Genomic DNA, 16809 nt, shown 5'->3' on the forward strand with positions numbered 1-16809 from the left:
TTTGAACAGAGTGGTGAAGAACACATGAGCCAGCACAGAGCTTTGAAATGAAATGTTGGCAGCATTGTAGAAAGCTTCACCTTTACAGAGAAGGCACAGTGAGCTTTCCAGCACCCTCACCTAGAGTGTTGGACTTGCAGCGGCTGGACCCGATGGCCAGGACAGCAGCATAACCCTGGAGCTTCTCCTCAGAGGGTTTGTTGTCCGTGGAGCCCTCTTCAGACAGACTCCGGAGCAAGTAAGATCTGCGTTCAGGATGGAAAGGATTTACTTCAGGAATCAGCTCTGCATTTCTGAACTACATCTGTCAATACAGTGACAGATAAACAGCAAACTTTTGAAGCTCTGCCCCATACTTCATCTTGTACCACGAAGGGAGTTGTGGGCTTTTATCCCCTCCAAGCTACTTATGAGGAGAAGTGCCCATTCCAAAGAAAAAGTTGATATATTTTTGCTTTCTTCTACACAGGTTTCTAACGAGAGTTTACAAGACTTCAGACTCTTAATGTAAGAATTAACCCCCCTCTCCTTCTTGATGGTCTGACAGCCTCAATATTATTCCAGAGAAATAACCTTAAGCAGCACTATCCTACAGAGTGCTTTTATCTTTTGAGGAAAAGTTGGTTTTGCAAATTTGCAAGGAAGCTTTGGAAGATCAGACAAGGTGGTTACTTAGAAACAACAACTTCCATACATGGCTTGAAAAGCTACTTTTTATTATTCTTTTAAAACAGTGGACATTCTAGAGGACATAAAGTAATTACACTGGACTATAAAAAAACTCAGGCACCTCTAAGAAGACAATACACAAAATGCAAAGAAAGCAAAATGCACTGCAGGGAATTGCATTCCTCCTGGAGATCCCAAGGACTGTACCTGGTAAACGTAGCATAGGTGTCAATGAGCTGCAGAGTAGCAGGAAGGAGGTTCTTGGTTATCTCTGAGGATTTGTGGGGATCAGTTTCCGCAGCTAACTTGGAAAAGTGCTCATCTAGAGAAACCTGAATCTTGGAAATTGCAGCATCAAGGGTGTAAATGGATTGTAAACTGGGAACTTCGTGCAGCTGGAGAATAGTTGTGCAGTCGACAGCACAGAAAGAAGATATCTGCAAATACAATGGGAAGCACGAGTAAGTGCGAATCATTCCACAAAAACAAGTTCCATGTGCATGGATGCATTCCCACCATCTCACCTGTCGAGCAAAGTACTCCTCGGCTATTTCCACGTCGTACTTCACTGAGATGCACTTACTGGAGGTCAGTTCGACGAGAGGAGCAGCATGTTCAGCTTTCATGCCCTGCCTGACAAGGTGATCCTAGAGATGGCAAAAAGCAGACCCATCGCACTTTAACAGTGCTCTACAGTTAAGCACTCTGCCAATCACCAGGCTAGAACACTTTGGAAAATACAGGCACAACTTTCCATTTCTCCCCACCATGCCCACAGAATAAATCCTATGGAAGAGACAGACATTCTTACTATCAACATCTCAAAATAGCCCAGTCAAGGCTGTACCTTGATCCATGTGACATAAGAAGGGATTTGCAGGCGGGAAGACCAGCGCAGTGTGTGCAGGAGGTCACAGTCGCTCATCTCAGGCGTGTTCATGGCCAAGTGGTGCATGTAGCTTTTGGAGGGAGGCAAAATCCCCAGTATCCGCCACAGGATCAAGAAGTAGTACTGAAGGGCACAGGCTTCCTAAAGAGAGGAACAGTAGGATAAATTAGTAAAGAAAGATACAGTCTCGATCATTATAGCTACTGAAATATCTCATCAGGGACTCCAGACTCCTGCAGATGTGCCAAATCAGATGAACACATTCTGGACTGAGTTTCTGTCATATTACACAACAAAATATGCAACAGAGGAGTGAGAAAAGAAAAAGGAAAAATTATACAATTTTCTCCTGCTTAATCATGTTCTAACCAGAACTACTGGAATTACCAGGGACTTACAGCAAGTCTGAAACATATTATGAATTACAAACTCGAGAGATGTGCAGCCACCATAAACACTACAGTTAGTTGGGGCCTTTGTAAATTCCCCGTTACTCCAACCACTGCCCAAACCACTTGGGTTAAATACTTTGCTTAAAAATCCTAATTTTGAAAACTTGTTATTCCTCAACACAGGCAGCAAGACAGTCTTACCAGTGCTGTGACAGTTTTGTTCTCCCTCCTCCTGAGCGTATCAAACTGGGACCCAGCTGCAAGCAATGAAGTCAGGGCTGCATAAAGCTCATCGTACTTCGTAGCCCTGGAGAAAAGGACCTCACAAACCTGCAGGAGACGACAAGTCAGGACTGATGCTTTGTAAAGCATATATACAGCCAAGCTCTTACTCTTTTAAGTATTCAGAATACCCACAGCCCAAAACTAAGCAAAATAAACCTTCGGGAAGTGAGTTCTGCCAGGTATTTCTCTCCTCAGTCGGATAATCAATGAACTAGTGATAAGGGAGCCTGCATGGGAGCAAGCCCACAACCCTGATGGCAACAAATGTAGAGAGGAAACATAACCCAGGAAGAACATGGAGCAAAGTGATGAGAAACAACTCTAATGCCACGTCTTCGTCTCAAGTGTTTCAGCAACACTGAAAAGCAAGTGTGGATAGGGCAGGCCTCTCTGTTCCAGCACTGAATCCCAAGCATTCCTACAAAGTAGTCCAGCACATCTTCACAAACTTTGCATGCTGAATTCCCTGACATGCAACTAGGTGTAAAAGGGAATCCCATATTATCTTATCCAGCCACCCTTTTTCTCTCCACTTAGTGAAAAATTTCTGGTCTCTCTGTTTAATCAAGTCTTTCCTTCTTGTCTGTTTTCCCTGGCACTTGTCAAATCCACGTGGCCTCGTGGAGACTTACAGGAAGGTCTCTAAACCACAGTGCCCATACCGTGCTGTCCAGACGGTTCAGATCATCCTCAGAAGCTTCTAGAGACAGGATGCAGTAGAACCTGGGCTGTGGAACTGAGTCTGGAATGTGAGAACAGAAAATAACCTTCCAAGTGACAGTTTAATTAGGCAGCATTGTGTTATACTCTCTCCCCCATCCCTAACCTTTCACATTTAATACTACTACCAAATACTAAACCAGCTTCATGACACATTGTATGTGCTCTAACCTGTGGTATACACAGCCAAAGTTTTCCTACTCCTACAATCCTGGCACAATAAATACAAATATATTTTGAATTACTTGTACCATACTCCTAGATGACAGTAATTTTATTTAATAAAATTTTTCCTGTGTTATTAGATGCATTTTTATCTATTGTAACTATGCCCATTAAAAGCAGGAAAAGCTGCCCAGACCAGGGCACAGGAAGGGCTCACATTTAATTTCAAAAGTAAATCCTGGAATAAAAAGTTCCTTTCATTTTCTTTCTTACCTGAAGAACAGTGTTTGGTCCAGTTTTCTTCCACTTCTTTAAAGCCATGATAAAGTGGGACAGACGTTCGTCTGGCACTGTCCTGGGATCCACTCCCCCAGCCAATGGGTGGAGTCAGCAAATTATACTGTACCTAAGTTACAAAATGAACAAACAAAAAACCACCCATGGCATCCTGGTCATTGAGGAGTAGGGGGACAATACCACCCCCCAGAAAAAGAACCATAGAATAGAAACAACCCTGCTTAAAGCAGAACATTGCACACTTCTGAGGAAAGCCCTGGACCCTCTCTGATGCTTTTGAATATGAAGGGAGCAGTTTAAATCAAAGGCCAAACTTCCCACAGTTGGAAAAGCCAGGTACAAAGCACCAGCATCCCACTAATGAGAAAACCAGAAATCCAAAAAACCTCAGTGGTGAAACACTAAAGCAAAGAAAAGGTAGCTGAGAAATGATGCCTAAATACCCAAACACTCAAGATTTTAAAGATAAGGTAGAACAATCATCCTGTCCTGATCAGGAATTAGGATACTAATTAGACCAGGAATTTTCACTCCAAATGAAGCCAGTGCTAGGAATCAGCAGTGATAGTTAATCATGCCTTGTAACTCCAAAGGCTGGTAATAACATCAAAACTGATTTACTCACAAAGGTCATGAAGAGACCAGAACACACCAAATGATTGCCCGTTACACATTTCTGCTGGGTGACCAATTAAATATCCAGAACATGATGTCAAAGCCTAACCTGTTCGAACAGGTACATGGGAGCTTTGGAATACTGATGGAGCAGGTAGTCAAACACCAAGAGCAGCCGTGCCACGATGAGTGGCACAGAACACTGCTGGGTCTCCATGTTTGCTGTCAACTCCACAATTGTCTGGATACAGAGCATCATGATGGACCTGCGGCCCCTCTCTGAGAAATTGTGGAAAATAAGCAGCAGCAGCTGGAGATGTTCCACATTCAGATCTTCTGTGTCACTGGGGACAGTCCCCTGCAAGGCATTTTGCTTCAGAGTGCCCACAAACCTGGCAACAGAAGAGGAAGTTTATAAAGTTTACTTTTCCCCCTGCTTAAATCTCTATTTAAAATCTCTTTAACTAGAGGTTAGAGAAACATTTTCATAATTGTATTTTTCTGCTTAAATACTGGTAATTTCACTAACTGTTCACTACATTGGAATGAGATTACACAAACACTAAAACCTACAAATTAAATTAGTAGCAAAATCATTTAATGGAAAATCGGAACAATCATTCAAAGGGAGAAAGAAGAATTCAAACCTGTTCCCATGGGAAAGACTGGTTACTAGAGTTTTAAGAAAGCTAAACCCTATCAGAGACTTTCACATCCAAGTAATGGCAGAGAGGAACAATCCTGGCACCATCCTAACAGAACCTACTAGAAATCTGCTGAAAGAAAGACATTCTCCTTCCCTTTTTAAAATCAGCATTGCTGTAATTCAGCCTCCTCCCACTTAATTCCTGATTTTAGGTCTCATTTCCTACGTTCTGGATGAAGGACTCCAGTGACATGGCAGAATGATCCTCTGCTCCTCCAAGCATCACACAGATCACAGCTCAGAGAACACACGCGCACTTGTTATGCCGGGCCCAGAGAGTTTTCACTTGATGGGAAATGAGAGAGGTTAAGAGATTATTGATTTTCAGCTTCACCTAAAATTATCTCACCTTTCCCAGACTTTAAGGCATTCTGGAACATCAGGATCTCCCTGGGCAGTGGCTTTATGCTGCCAAATCAAGAGAAGCCGTGAGAGCACCGACAAACTTTGAGGGTGGATGTAGAGAGGCCACGGACCTTCAGAAAAAGGGGCAACTCCCAGCTGCTGAAGAAGTGTGTTCTGGAACAAAACAGGGGCTTGTTGGAAAGGACCAAGTCCTGTCTGATGGTTTAATTAATTAAAAGTATGATCTGAACATAGAGATGATAATAATCAGCAGGGCTCTCAGCTCATAAAGGCTCCCACAGCAATAACTCTCCTATCTCAAATAGCTACTGAGGGACACTTAATGCTGTCCCTCTGCCACCTAAAACACAGCAAAGTCTCAACACCAATACAGAAAAAAAAAGGCATTAATGAGCTCTACTCATTTACTGCAATATCACAGCCAGAGAGATTATGTTCAGCGTCTATGAATTTGGAAGAAGACCCCTTTGACTGATTACAGCAATACTTGTTTCTTTTTAAATACAGGAAAAAGGTAGATTGCTAAAAAGTCCAACTGCTTTAAAAAAACCCAAACAACAGAGTGTTTTAAATACAGTAGAAAACAGTCAGCAAAGTATAGGGATTTAATTCAGTGATGGGTAAGCAGGTTTGTAACCTATCCTTACAGGGTTAAGTCAGGTCAGCCCATCACCCAGCAAAGAAACCTAAAGGCTACAAAGTTAGTACATGGAAGCAAAAGGATTAATTTGATTCTCTCCTGAGAGAATTCCAAGGCTTTTTGGCATCAGTCCTGACAGCAAAGCAAATCTGCAGGAATGTTTCTTGATAAACTCATGGATAGAGGCAACTTTCCAAAACACAGACTCATTTCCTTCTCAGCTTTCATCACCTTCAAAGTTCAGTAGATTAGTTTGAACTCTAGATGTTAAGTTTACACTGTACAGGATGTTTTGTACTGGATGACTGCAAAGGTCATTCAAATCACTGGATTCAAAATATTCCAGCCTCTGTTTGCAAAATAGCCTCAGAGCCAAATGTAATCACCAAGATACTACTCTAGATGTATCTACACTAGATACACTAGATACACAAATGTAATCACCAAGATACTACTCGAGGTGGAGAATCCACATAGGGACCTTAACAGACACCATCACTTCTTCATTTTATTTACACATTCAACCCCAGATTACCTGCAGGGCAGGGGACTGAAGATCTGAGGTCACCAGGGAATGGTTGAAGTGATAGAGCGCAGCAGCAAACTCCTCATCTGATGTGCCTGTAAGACAGGGATCGAGTGCCCTTTACTACCTTTGCTCTCCTACATTTAAAATTTTGACGTGAAACTAAGAAAACACACACTTCTAAATCCTCCAGCTCTATCGGAGTTCTATTCACTTACCCTTAAGCCCATCCTTGTCCACCTCCTTGATGATGCTGGCCAGGGTTGCCATGTGCTGCTCCGACAGAGATACACTCAGGTAGTTGCGAATGAAGTTATTCCTGGAGTTCAGCATAGAAGAAGTGATAAAGTTCAAAATGTTTGAAGCTAGGCCCAAAAACTGCAAAGAAAAGAGAAACACACTATAGAAGCAAAAAAAGCAGAGAGACATTAAATAAAAACTAAACCACCAGCAAAATAAATCAAGTCCCTTAATTACCCCCCAGAAGTGGAGGACAGGGGAACTCATGGCAATCCAGCTCACTGCACTGTGGTCTGTACCAGGACTGATTCTAGAACTCTCTCAGAAGGTAGAAGGGTTCCAACTTCTCCCCTGCAGTATTTATTTTTGTCTTTACCCAACAGAGTTAGAGCTAAAAGCATTCTATTAGCAAGTCATTTCGCTCATCCTTCTGCCCCCATTTTCCCTCTCCCTCTGTAACCCAAATAGATACTATCTGCAGTCTCTGCTTCCCTGGCAGCAACAAATCCTGTGACATTCCACTTGACAGGAGACTATAGAAAACATCTTTCCTCAAAGTCAAGACACTTGTGATTCTCCATCAGCAATGCACTTATAATACCTGACATTTATCATGTTGCTGTGTAGCTACTCACTGACAGGTAGACAATGCTACAGCCCAGCAGTGATTTCACTGAGCCCCAACACCTCCCCGTACCAGTTCTGGATCCTTGCGACTGGCCAGGATGTTCCCATTCTCTCCACCACTCTGTTTGTTGGGGCTTTTCACCCTTGGTGAGCTCTCCAAAGGAGGTGGTGGAGGGGGTGGTGGTGGGGCCACCTTCTCTTTACTTGGAGAGATTGTCTCTTCAAACCATTGCCCAAGGATGGGTTCACTGTCATCATCTAACACATGAGATAGGAAAAACAAAACCATATTATTATAAGCAAATACCTTATAAAACTACTCAGCCTGAAAAAGGCCTAAAATGGAATTTCAGTGAGCAGAGTTAAGACATCTGCTATCTTCATTTCTGCCTTCCAAATCACACAGCAAAGCACTTTTACAGAGGTCCAGCAGGAATTTACAAGAAATTACTTCCACTCCTCTTGAGCAAATAATGCCAAATCCCAGCCACTCAGGCTTCAGTTTACACAACAGACTCCAGTCAGCACTACTTCTGCCACACAGACCTTACAAACTGTTGGGTTTTTTCAGCCTTACACGTCATTTCAATCTGAGCAGGCAACAGCCCAGTAGCCAGGTTTCCCCTAAATCTGAAAGGCAGTGTAAAATCCTGATTGCTGCAAACTCTGTTACCTTGGCTGCTGTCCTCCTCAGTGCTGCTGAAATCATCCTCATAGTAGGTGTTGGAGTCAGTGGAGGCACTCGCGTCGCTGCTCATGGAGCCCTTCCTCTGGCGCTGCAGGACACAGGCCTTAGAGAACAGCACATTTCAGGATTATGAAAGGTAAGAATTTGAAAATAAGAGTAACTTCCTCATGCCTTTTAATTTTCTTCTAGCTAATCTTTCTCAACTAATTTATGGACAGTTTTTCAAGGCTTCTTCCACTTAAGTTTTATTTCAAATTACACAGGATGGTTGGAAACAAACAATCTATGTCAAGTTTGTAAGCAACACCTGAAGTCAACAGCTCTAACCTAAATGCATCGGGTTTGAACACAGGCTTTTCATCTTCCCATTAAACTCACAAATACCACTGAACTTACAGAAAAAGTTCATTTTCATTAGAACGAGTTTGTCAAATATACATCTCCGAAAAGAGGGAAGACAGAGGCCCCAGCTGACGACTTCTGAAAGAATTCTACATTCCTCTCAGTCACAGTTTGAAAAGTGAGAACTTTCCATGCTTAGGGGTGGTTCAGATCCAGAAGTTCTCTGTGTGCCAGTTCCTACCTTTCTGTAGGAAGTGGAGAGCAAAGTCAGCAGCAGATTAGTGAGTGGCACAGAGTCTATGAGCCGCTGAATCCTCTGGATGGACGTGCTTTGAGCCATGATATCCAGCACTGCTGGGGGACCGTCACTCTCCCAGCCCTGGAGCAGAGAATTTAAAATTCAATTGAAAACAAGAGAATTGAGAAGCGTGTTTGAGTGCAGAGGGCAAAATGCTTCACGAGAACACGCAATGGTCCCTGCATACCTTGTGCAATGCCTCCACTTGCAGATCTTGGAAGAGCGATGACAGCAATCTGATGGCATGATTTGCCAGCACCACTGACAGCACACCAAACCCTTGGTGCCTACAGAAACACAAAGGACACAGTACAATTTCAGGGGGTAAATAAATAAATAAATAGATAGATAGATTAAATTGAGTGAACTGCCTGCCTTGATAAACTGAAGAAGATAACTTTTCTTTCCAAGACTCAAGATTTGAACTATAAATGGAGTGAAATAAAATTTCCAGAGACCAGCAAGACCCCACAGTAGTTGCTTGCTAGGCATGGTTATATCCATGGACAATGATTCCTGCAGTGGAGTGTTACATACCCTTTCCCAGGTCCTAGTTTTGGAGACCCAACACCCTCCTTAGTACGAGCAATAATGTCTCTGACACGAAGAGCAGCCAGTGGATCCTTCTCCTTTCCCTTATCAGCCAAGGCCGTGGGGCTGAGGTTCAAGATGAGGAAGAGGCTGTTCAGCAAACACCAAGCCCCGAGCAGCTGGAAGTTCTGATAATGCTATCATACCAAAAGTCAGGAGGAACAGGGGAGAAAAAAGCACCAAGACAAAACAGTATCAATCCAAATGCCAAAACAGACCAGCACAAAAATAGGGGAAAAGCTTCCTGAGATGGAAATCTTACCTCACCCCCCGCACGGCGTGAATTGCTGATGGCTTGCCCAATCATTTCATAGATTTCAAGCTGCAAATAAAGCCAAAACATCGGTAAGGTGCTCCACTGGGCAATAATAAAAATAAAAACTCAAAATACAAGTGTATTTTGCCCCCTAGAATTAGCCACTCTTTAATTCCTTTACCAGCAAGGCTAATGCCTAGAAATAACAGTCATTGCAATCCAAATAAATACAAATTCTACACATTTCATGCGCTGAAACGGAAAACAATGAACACTCTCTCATTACTTACACATTTCTGTACAATAGTAGCAGCATCGTTTTCATAATCTTCTTCTTTGGAACTTGTGGACCCGGTTCGTACCTGTTGAGTGCTGCCCACGTGCAGGATGGCCATGCAGGTGGCCACGCTCACACCTCAGGGGAAACAAGTGCAGGGAGAATTCTTAGTAAGAGCCAATCTTGGGACAAAATGTTCCTATTTAGTACATTAAAATGTGTCCGTAAACTTGACGGAATGGGGAATGCTCAGTATCACAGCTGAGACTAAAAAATCTTCAGTACCCCCAAAAGAGGAAAGTTTTATCCTACAAAAACACATGGGAACAGTTAAAAGAGGAAATGGTTTACTATGTAATTCAACACCATTTTTAAGACTATCTTCATACTTGAGTGCCATATCTCTTTAAAGTCTCCTCCATGCCAATTAAACACTCAGGATTTTGGTGTACTTAAACCACTCCTGGAGAACAAAGTTGATTTGGGGCTACAATCAATTAAGTTGAAGCCATAAAAGCATTGTAAAAATATATTATGCTCTGAACGTTACAAAAAGAGCAGAAATCACAGGCCTTTAAGATGCTAAATCACTCAGCCTTTTTCTTAGATACTGACAAGAACAGTGGCAGAATGTACCAACATTTCAAGGCCACTGTAACAACTTCAATATTAACCCAGTCACACGCTTTGCCGCAGACCTTTCAAATTCATGAGAAATAAAGGTTACTTGTGGGCTGAGCCTCACAAAGCAGAGCAAAAAGCTCCAAAAAACCAGAGGAGATCTACTCACCTGCATAGAGACAGCTGAGAGCAAGAACAGTCACGTCTTGGAGACGTGTGGGAGTCAGGGGCTCCAACACAGGCAGAGACAGAGTATCCAGTGCCATGGTCACATCTATCACCAGGGAGTGGAACCTGCAGGAAGGACACATGTTGAGGTTCAGCAAAGCGACGAACACGAGAGCTCAGAGGAGCAGCCAGTGGGCGACACTGTCCCACCAGCAGAGTCATTTCCCCTCAGACCTGTGGGGATGTACCAGGAGGTACCAGAGAGCAGTGACGGCACTGACCCGTTGCGCACAGCGGTGGCATCGGCCACCGTGGCTGGCATGATGAAGAAGGAGTTGGCTGACACAGCATCCTGAAACCTGTTGATGTATCTCAGGAAGTACGGCAGGTTCAGGCAAACTCGCAGCAGCTTTTCAGAGCCACCTACCAAAAATAACAACAGTGTTATTTTACTGTTTCATCAGAGAGCTTCTAAGCAGGACAGATCTAACGGTCCGCAATAATTGACTTAATTAGTCTCTGTGGTGAGAAAATGTCATCAGAAATGAGGCAATAGGATAAAGAGTAGTTTACAACACATAAACCAGTTGGTCACGTTTCCAGTCCCTACTTGTAACGGGTGTCACAAAGCTCTGTGTCCATGCCAGATGGCACATCAGGTCTAGTTGGTTGGACGTGATGATCTCCAAGGTCTTTTCCAACCTTAACGATCCTGAGACTCTATTCCACACCTGCTCAATGACCCATCCCATAAACTGTTTCATATTGTCCATCTTATTTACCCCTCACAACACAAACATACTGACTGAGTGCAATAAAAACTCCACTCCAGCCACAACCTCCCCTGGCAATCACTATGAATCCTTTAGGCCAGAGAATTTCCTCCCACTCCGAGCTGTGAGGTGAAACACTGAGGCATTTTTCTAGCACTTTTTTTGACCCTGAAGCTTAGAAAGCTGATTCTCACCAAGTTCTTGCAGGCTGGCCACATTCTGAGCAATGAATATGCTTTTGGTCTTTGCTGCAGAGGTTTGATCCGTGGCAGCTTGATCCTCATTCTCTCCTTCCACCTAAAGCAAGCACATACTAAATATATTACAGAGGCATTAAAATATACAGTATTGCTGTAAGTCTCTATACAGGAGCAAGGTGGATCAGCAGCAGGACTCAAAACATGGATATCACTGAACATTGCCCTCCACGAGGAAACAAATCTACTACTGCCAACACAATGCCAATTGCCATTTTCCACTCAACAACATGCAAGCAGGATTTAAATACTTAAGGTTTTCCTTACACTTGTATTAAACTACCACTTGCAGTCCTCTGCCCTTCCCTGCACTATGTTACTAATGTTAAAATTCAGACTGGTTCTACTTCAGGGTTTTTTCACCTGTGTCTCTTGTGTGATGGATGGTGATGATGAGACTCTGGGGTTAAAGACTGATGTCAACTGGTTGAGGAAGTTCATCTGCACCTCCTTCTGTCTCAGCTCTGGGCTCACCGGGGAGGCCAGCTCCTTCTGGTCCTCAACTGCAGGGTAAACAACAAACCACCGTGTCATACAGCACACCCCCAGGACTTTCTGTGCCTAACTCCAGTGCTGCAGGGAAATACACACAAATGTATTTCCGCCCTACCATCAGAGAGGGTTTTGACAGTCTGAGGCAGCTTGGCTGATTTCATCATTGCTGTGAAGGTGATAATTTCTGTCCGGTCCAGGCGGCTGCAGCCCGTGCACAGTCCCTTTATCAGCAGAATGAGGTGCTTCTACAAAAAGAAAACAAAAGATATAAAGTACAATTTAAACTCTCTTGATTCCAATTATTCCTCCATATCGTTTACTGTAAGCAGCTGGATTAAGAGTAATGCAACTTCAGTTGGCAAGGCCACTGCAACAGCTCTAATCCACTGGGACCTCACACCAAAGATCGTGACAGATTATTGACTGCAGGTAATTCAGGTCACCAACACTGTCCCTGTGCTTCTTATGGAAAACACCTGGAGAAGCTCTCTGCGATACACTAGATTATGTGAACCCTTCTCACGTGCTTTTCCTCTTCTAAATAGATATAAGCTTTCCCAGATGATTAGAATACAAGCAGGAAAGAAATCACCTTTAAAAACACAACAAATAGTTTTGATCCAGGTTGTTACACAAAACCAAACCAGAATGTATGAAACTGCAACAGAATTAACCAAGACTTCAGGTCACCTTTGTTTCAGGTTGTAAGCAACCTGAGATTCTGAGTAAAGAATGTAGAGAGAAGACTCAGCAAGAATCAACGGTACACCTTAAATATTCTAAGAGCTTCATTAATAATTTTGCTTGTAATATTAGAGCAAATATTTCAGATTTAGAGCCCAAAGTCCATTTTAACACTCAGGCTTGGCCACACTGTCAAAATCTGTGCTCACCTGTGACACAGCACATGCCTCATCTGGGTTCTCAAGCCGCAGCAGGGAGAATTCAATGAGGACTTTACAAGCAGCTGCCACCGACTGCAGTTGGTTTCTTGGTACTGAAAAAAGCAGATCCTTGTACTTAGAATAAGTTTTTAAATAATTCAGTGCAATAAGTTCCCAGTGCTGTCAGTAGAAAAGGATGCTCTGCAGCGTGGGCACACACACAGTCCATCCATGCTGAACGTACAGGCTCAATATAAATTCAGTCTCATGACAATGCAATCCAAGAAATGACAGTAAATCAGGATAATGCCTTCTACCAGAAAGAGAAATTTAGACATATAAAACAGTTTCCCCAGCAACATTATTTAATGCTGACAGAAGCACTGAAGAACATGAAACGAGTCCACAAAGCCCATTTTTTTTGGTTGAAATTGCTAAATTGTCAGCCAGAATAACAGAAAATACTTTGAGTCACAATGTTTAGATCATGAACTCTGATACAGCAACACAACTACAGAATCCCAGAATGGTTTGCGTTGGAGGGACCTTAAGTCTCATCTCATTCCAAACCAGTGCCATGGGCTGGGACACCTTTCACTAGATCAGGTTGCTCCAAGCTCCATCCAACCTGGCCTTGGATACTTTCAAGGATGGCAGTGTTCTAACTCCTTAAAAATAATCTAAAAATCCTGAAAACTGAATCAAAAACTTCATTTGACCAAAAATTAAGTCAGGTCAATGAATAAGCAACCAAAAAGGCAACGTTGTCCAGTACTTGGCAGCCAAACGCTCCCATCAACAAGCTTCCCTTTTCATCAGAACTGACATTTTGTCAGGATAAAGTCTGATACGTATATAATGTCAAGTCTGATTCAGCAAGAGGGAAAAAAACAAATACAAAAATAACAACAATTCCGATTTACTTTCACTATATCCCAGTCACAACACAAGAGCAAGAGAAACAAAGGAGGGGGAACACTTACTTAGACCACACACAGTAGTAATGTAGTGTGTGGAAAGTGCAACGAAGGAGGAGTAAAAAGGCTCATATTGTTTGTCGTGGTGCAGGATTTCAGATTCACTGCAATGGGAGAACAGGAAAGATGTGTTAATCGGATCCAGCACAACAGCAGCACCACCCAACACCCAAATATATCCATTAACAGAGGTAAGACAAGACCATTAACAGCTCTGAGAACAGAACTCATGTCCTCAGAACTGAGCCCACAAGCAGCAGCCAGATCACGGCACCGGCGCAGCTATCCACATAGGAAATTTAAGGAAATAATTCCAATATTGTAAATGTTTCTCCTGTAAAGCATCAACAGGTCAGGTTCTCTTCCAGCCAGAGGCTCATTAACCTTTAAGTTATTCTAAACTCAGCTGCCCAGAGTGTTTGGACTGTGCGTTCTGCTAACACTGGCAGGATTTGCCAGGCCTGGAGCACAGGCATTCCCTTTCTGTCATGGCACAGAGGCAACTGGAGTTTGTGCAATTCTGCAAATCAGAGGGATCAAACCAGGCAATTGCATAATCACAACAGCGCAGTATCTGCCATGAGCTGGACAGGGAAGGGTTTTGGCAGGTAAGTCAAGTCTCTGAGGTTTCTGTGAGACCCACTGGCCATGGAGATCAGCTATTTCTGACAGAGGTGACACTGTGCAGGTTAAAGGCTGCTGCAGTGGGGCCCCAACACACCCCATCTGCACAGAAACAGAACACACACAGCTCTGCCTCCACACCTACTTCTGCCTCTAACTTTTCCCGTGACAAAACTAGGGGATGTGGATCTCTGCCTATAAATTACTTTCTTTCACATTTCCAATCAGTGATGTGAACAAGCAAGTTGGAAGAACAGATTATTCAACTCAGGCTTACTTACAGAGGTTATTCCTGGAGGGTTGGTGGAGAGCAGAGGGCAGCAGTATATCCCACATGCTGTACCCAACTCCAACCATGATTCAAGCTTTGGGAATGACCAGTGCTGCTTCAGAGCACCAAAATGAACCCACATATCCCTTTCACTCAGTGACACACAACAGTGCAGCTTCATCAGGGTGGGAGGAGGAAAAGGAAACACCATTCCCCGCTGACCTGAACAAAGCCCAATTTATGCCCAGTCACCTTCCTTTTTTCTATGCTAAGTGATTGTTTCCAGTCATAACAGCAGATGTAGCTGAAACAGAAGAAACTCTGGAACGGAATCATTTCTCCAGAAGAATGAACAGAAATACTCATGAGCTTTGCAGTTTGATTTCCTAGATTTGAGACTTTATTTTATTTAGTCTGTCTAAAAAGCTGAAATAGAAAAGCGCAGAGGCTTTACTTGAAGATATTTAGCAGCACAACATGACTGAGCTTCAACACCTCAGACTTCACCTGAGCATCTCCTGCCAGAACCGCTCTGCTGGGCAATGAACATGCAAAAAAGTCTGTGCTTTCTCAGACACTAATTCTGCTCACCTACCTCTCAGGCCCAACCCCAAATCAGCAGCAGGAGATGTGTGTGACGTATTTTAAGAGAACTAATTAGAACAATTTGGGAATAACAGAGTACAGGAGAGGTTGGCAGGCTCCTCAATTACTGCACAGGTCAAGGTGTGCAACACACAATGCCCACGGGGTATAGGAACACAAAGGTGCAGTATCCAGCACAAGAGAGAGAATGTCACCTGGACTGGGCAAGAAGAGGGTTGAGTTTTAGTCAAACAAGTTGTGGGTGTTATGGTAGTGCAAAGTGGAAGGCAGCTGTCAAGTAATCATGAATCCTTGCAAATAAATCAATCTGGGATGTGCCAGAGTGTTATTCTGCATATACAGTGAAACTTAATAAGAACTTTCAGCTATTATATTGTGGTTTATTGTTTAAAGGACTTGTGCTTCCCAAGGAAGCTCATTTCTCAGGCTGGGTGAGAAGCCTATCGATATCAATATAATGCCAGCATCAAATCCCAGCTCCTCTCTCAGCTCCACTCCCAAATCCCAAACAGCCCAAAACAGACCCTTTCTGTAAGGTAGAAGGCACAAAGCAGCTTCTCCTTGAGAAGGCACCACACCAGGTGCAAGAATTCTGCCCTATGGAAACCCCTTCCCCAAAAACCAGCCTCATGCGACTGTCCCAGACTCCATGTTCCACTTCAGCTGCACCTTTCCAAGTCAGCATCTCCCTCATTTATGCCAATTAAGAGGCCAAATGCTTTAATGTACCTAACAGGGTGTCACGTGAAATGGGGGATCATCCCACACAGGGCAATACCAGTAACCTGACCACAGTTAAATTTATAAATGAAATAGAAGAGTTGTTAAAAATGGAGTTTATTGATTTATTTTGAAAACAGTAAGACTAGTGATTCCACTGTCATCACACCAAGTTAATTTAAGGGGAAATCCAGTCACCTTGGGGTTGGCTGACACCACCAAGAACTTAACCACCTTCTAAAAATAATCTGAACAGATAAAATATTTCAGATGAGAAATCTAAAGATAGATTCTTGTTCAGCACAGAAAAGCACAGCTCTAAACACCAACGAGCTGTATTTATACCTTTGAGATTTGCCAATTATATCAAGGCATGAAATAAAAAGTATCACCCTGCAAGAGCCCAAATCCTGCCGGATCATCAGACACAACTCCAACTGAGGCAGTGCTGCTTAAAGGCAACAAATTGTTCTCTCAAGTGGGAAATGGAACCGGCATTCCCAGTAAAGGAGGAAACAGCCCACTCCCAGAACTCAAGTGGGTCCACTCAAGTGTCTCCAGGATATTCTGATGAAACACTTCACTTTAGGCACACAGACAGTGGAACTCCGCGCAGACAAGTGACACTGAAATGGTCCTTAGAAAAAAGATAGGCCAAAAAACTGCCCAAATTCCATCGGCACATTCTGGGTGAACCACTGCTCTGTGTAACAGGTACTGAACTCTTTGCACTGAACTCTTTGAATTTGGAGCATCCACTGCACACTCAGCCATTTGTTATTAAGAAAAACACCACGAGGCTTTAATTTATCATCTTCCTTAGC

The 16809-nt window shown here is 43.2% G+C and overlaps 1 protein-coding gene across 1 annotated transcript in view; it reads right to left on the reverse strand.

Moving 5' to 3' along the window:
• The window catches only part of UBR4 (ubiquitin protein ligase E3 component n-recognin 4), a 78960-nt gene that overhangs the window by 61435 nt on the left and 716 nt on the right, over nt 1-16809 (reverse strand). The window contains exons 2-26 of the mRNA XM_029965242.1: nt 13771-13868; nt 12797-12900; nt 12019-12148; nt 11772-11911; nt 11346-11448; nt 10660-10801; nt 10380-10504; nt 9603-9727; nt 9319-9378; nt 9003-9193; nt 8653-8752; nt 8409-8546; nt 7811-7928; nt 7208-7395; nt 6489-6648; nt 6280-6365; nt 5088-5257; nt 4142-4424; nt 3394-3526; nt 2898-2977; nt 2152-2280; nt 1517-1699; nt 1194-1316; nt 877-1106; nt 121-245 (exon numbers count right to left, since the gene is read on the reverse strand). Of these exons, the coding sequence (XP_029821102.1) occupies nt 121-245; nt 877-1106; nt 1194-1316; nt 1517-1699; nt 2152-2280; nt 2898-2977; nt 3394-3526; nt 4142-4424; nt 5088-5257; nt 6280-6365; nt 6489-6648; nt 7208-7395; nt 7811-7928; nt 8409-8546; nt 8653-8752; nt 9003-9193; nt 9319-9378; nt 9603-9727; nt 10380-10504; nt 10660-10801; nt 11346-11448; nt 11772-11911; nt 12019-12067 (3181 nt within the window). The 5' untranslated portion in view covers nt 12068-12148; nt 12797-12900; nt 13771-13868. The remainder of the gene's footprint in view (nt 1-120; nt 246-876; nt 1107-1193; nt 1317-1516; nt 1700-2151; nt 2281-2897; nt 2978-3393; nt 3527-4141; nt 4425-5087; nt 5258-6279; nt 6366-6488; nt 6649-7207; nt 7396-7810; nt 7929-8408; nt 8547-8652; nt 8753-9002; nt 9194-9318; nt 9379-9602; nt 9728-10379; nt 10505-10659; nt 10802-11345; nt 11449-11771; nt 11912-12018; nt 12149-12796; nt 12901-13770; nt 13869-16809) is intronic.

Source organism: Manacus vitellinus, unplaced genomic scaffold, assembly GCF_001715985.3.
Source record: "Manacus vitellinus isolate BGI_N305 unplaced genomic scaffold, ASM171598v3 scaffold_92_pilon, whole genome shotgun sequence".
Taxonomy (NCBI): Eukaryota; Metazoa; Chordata; class Aves; order Passeriformes; family Pipridae; genus Manacus; species Manacus vitellinus.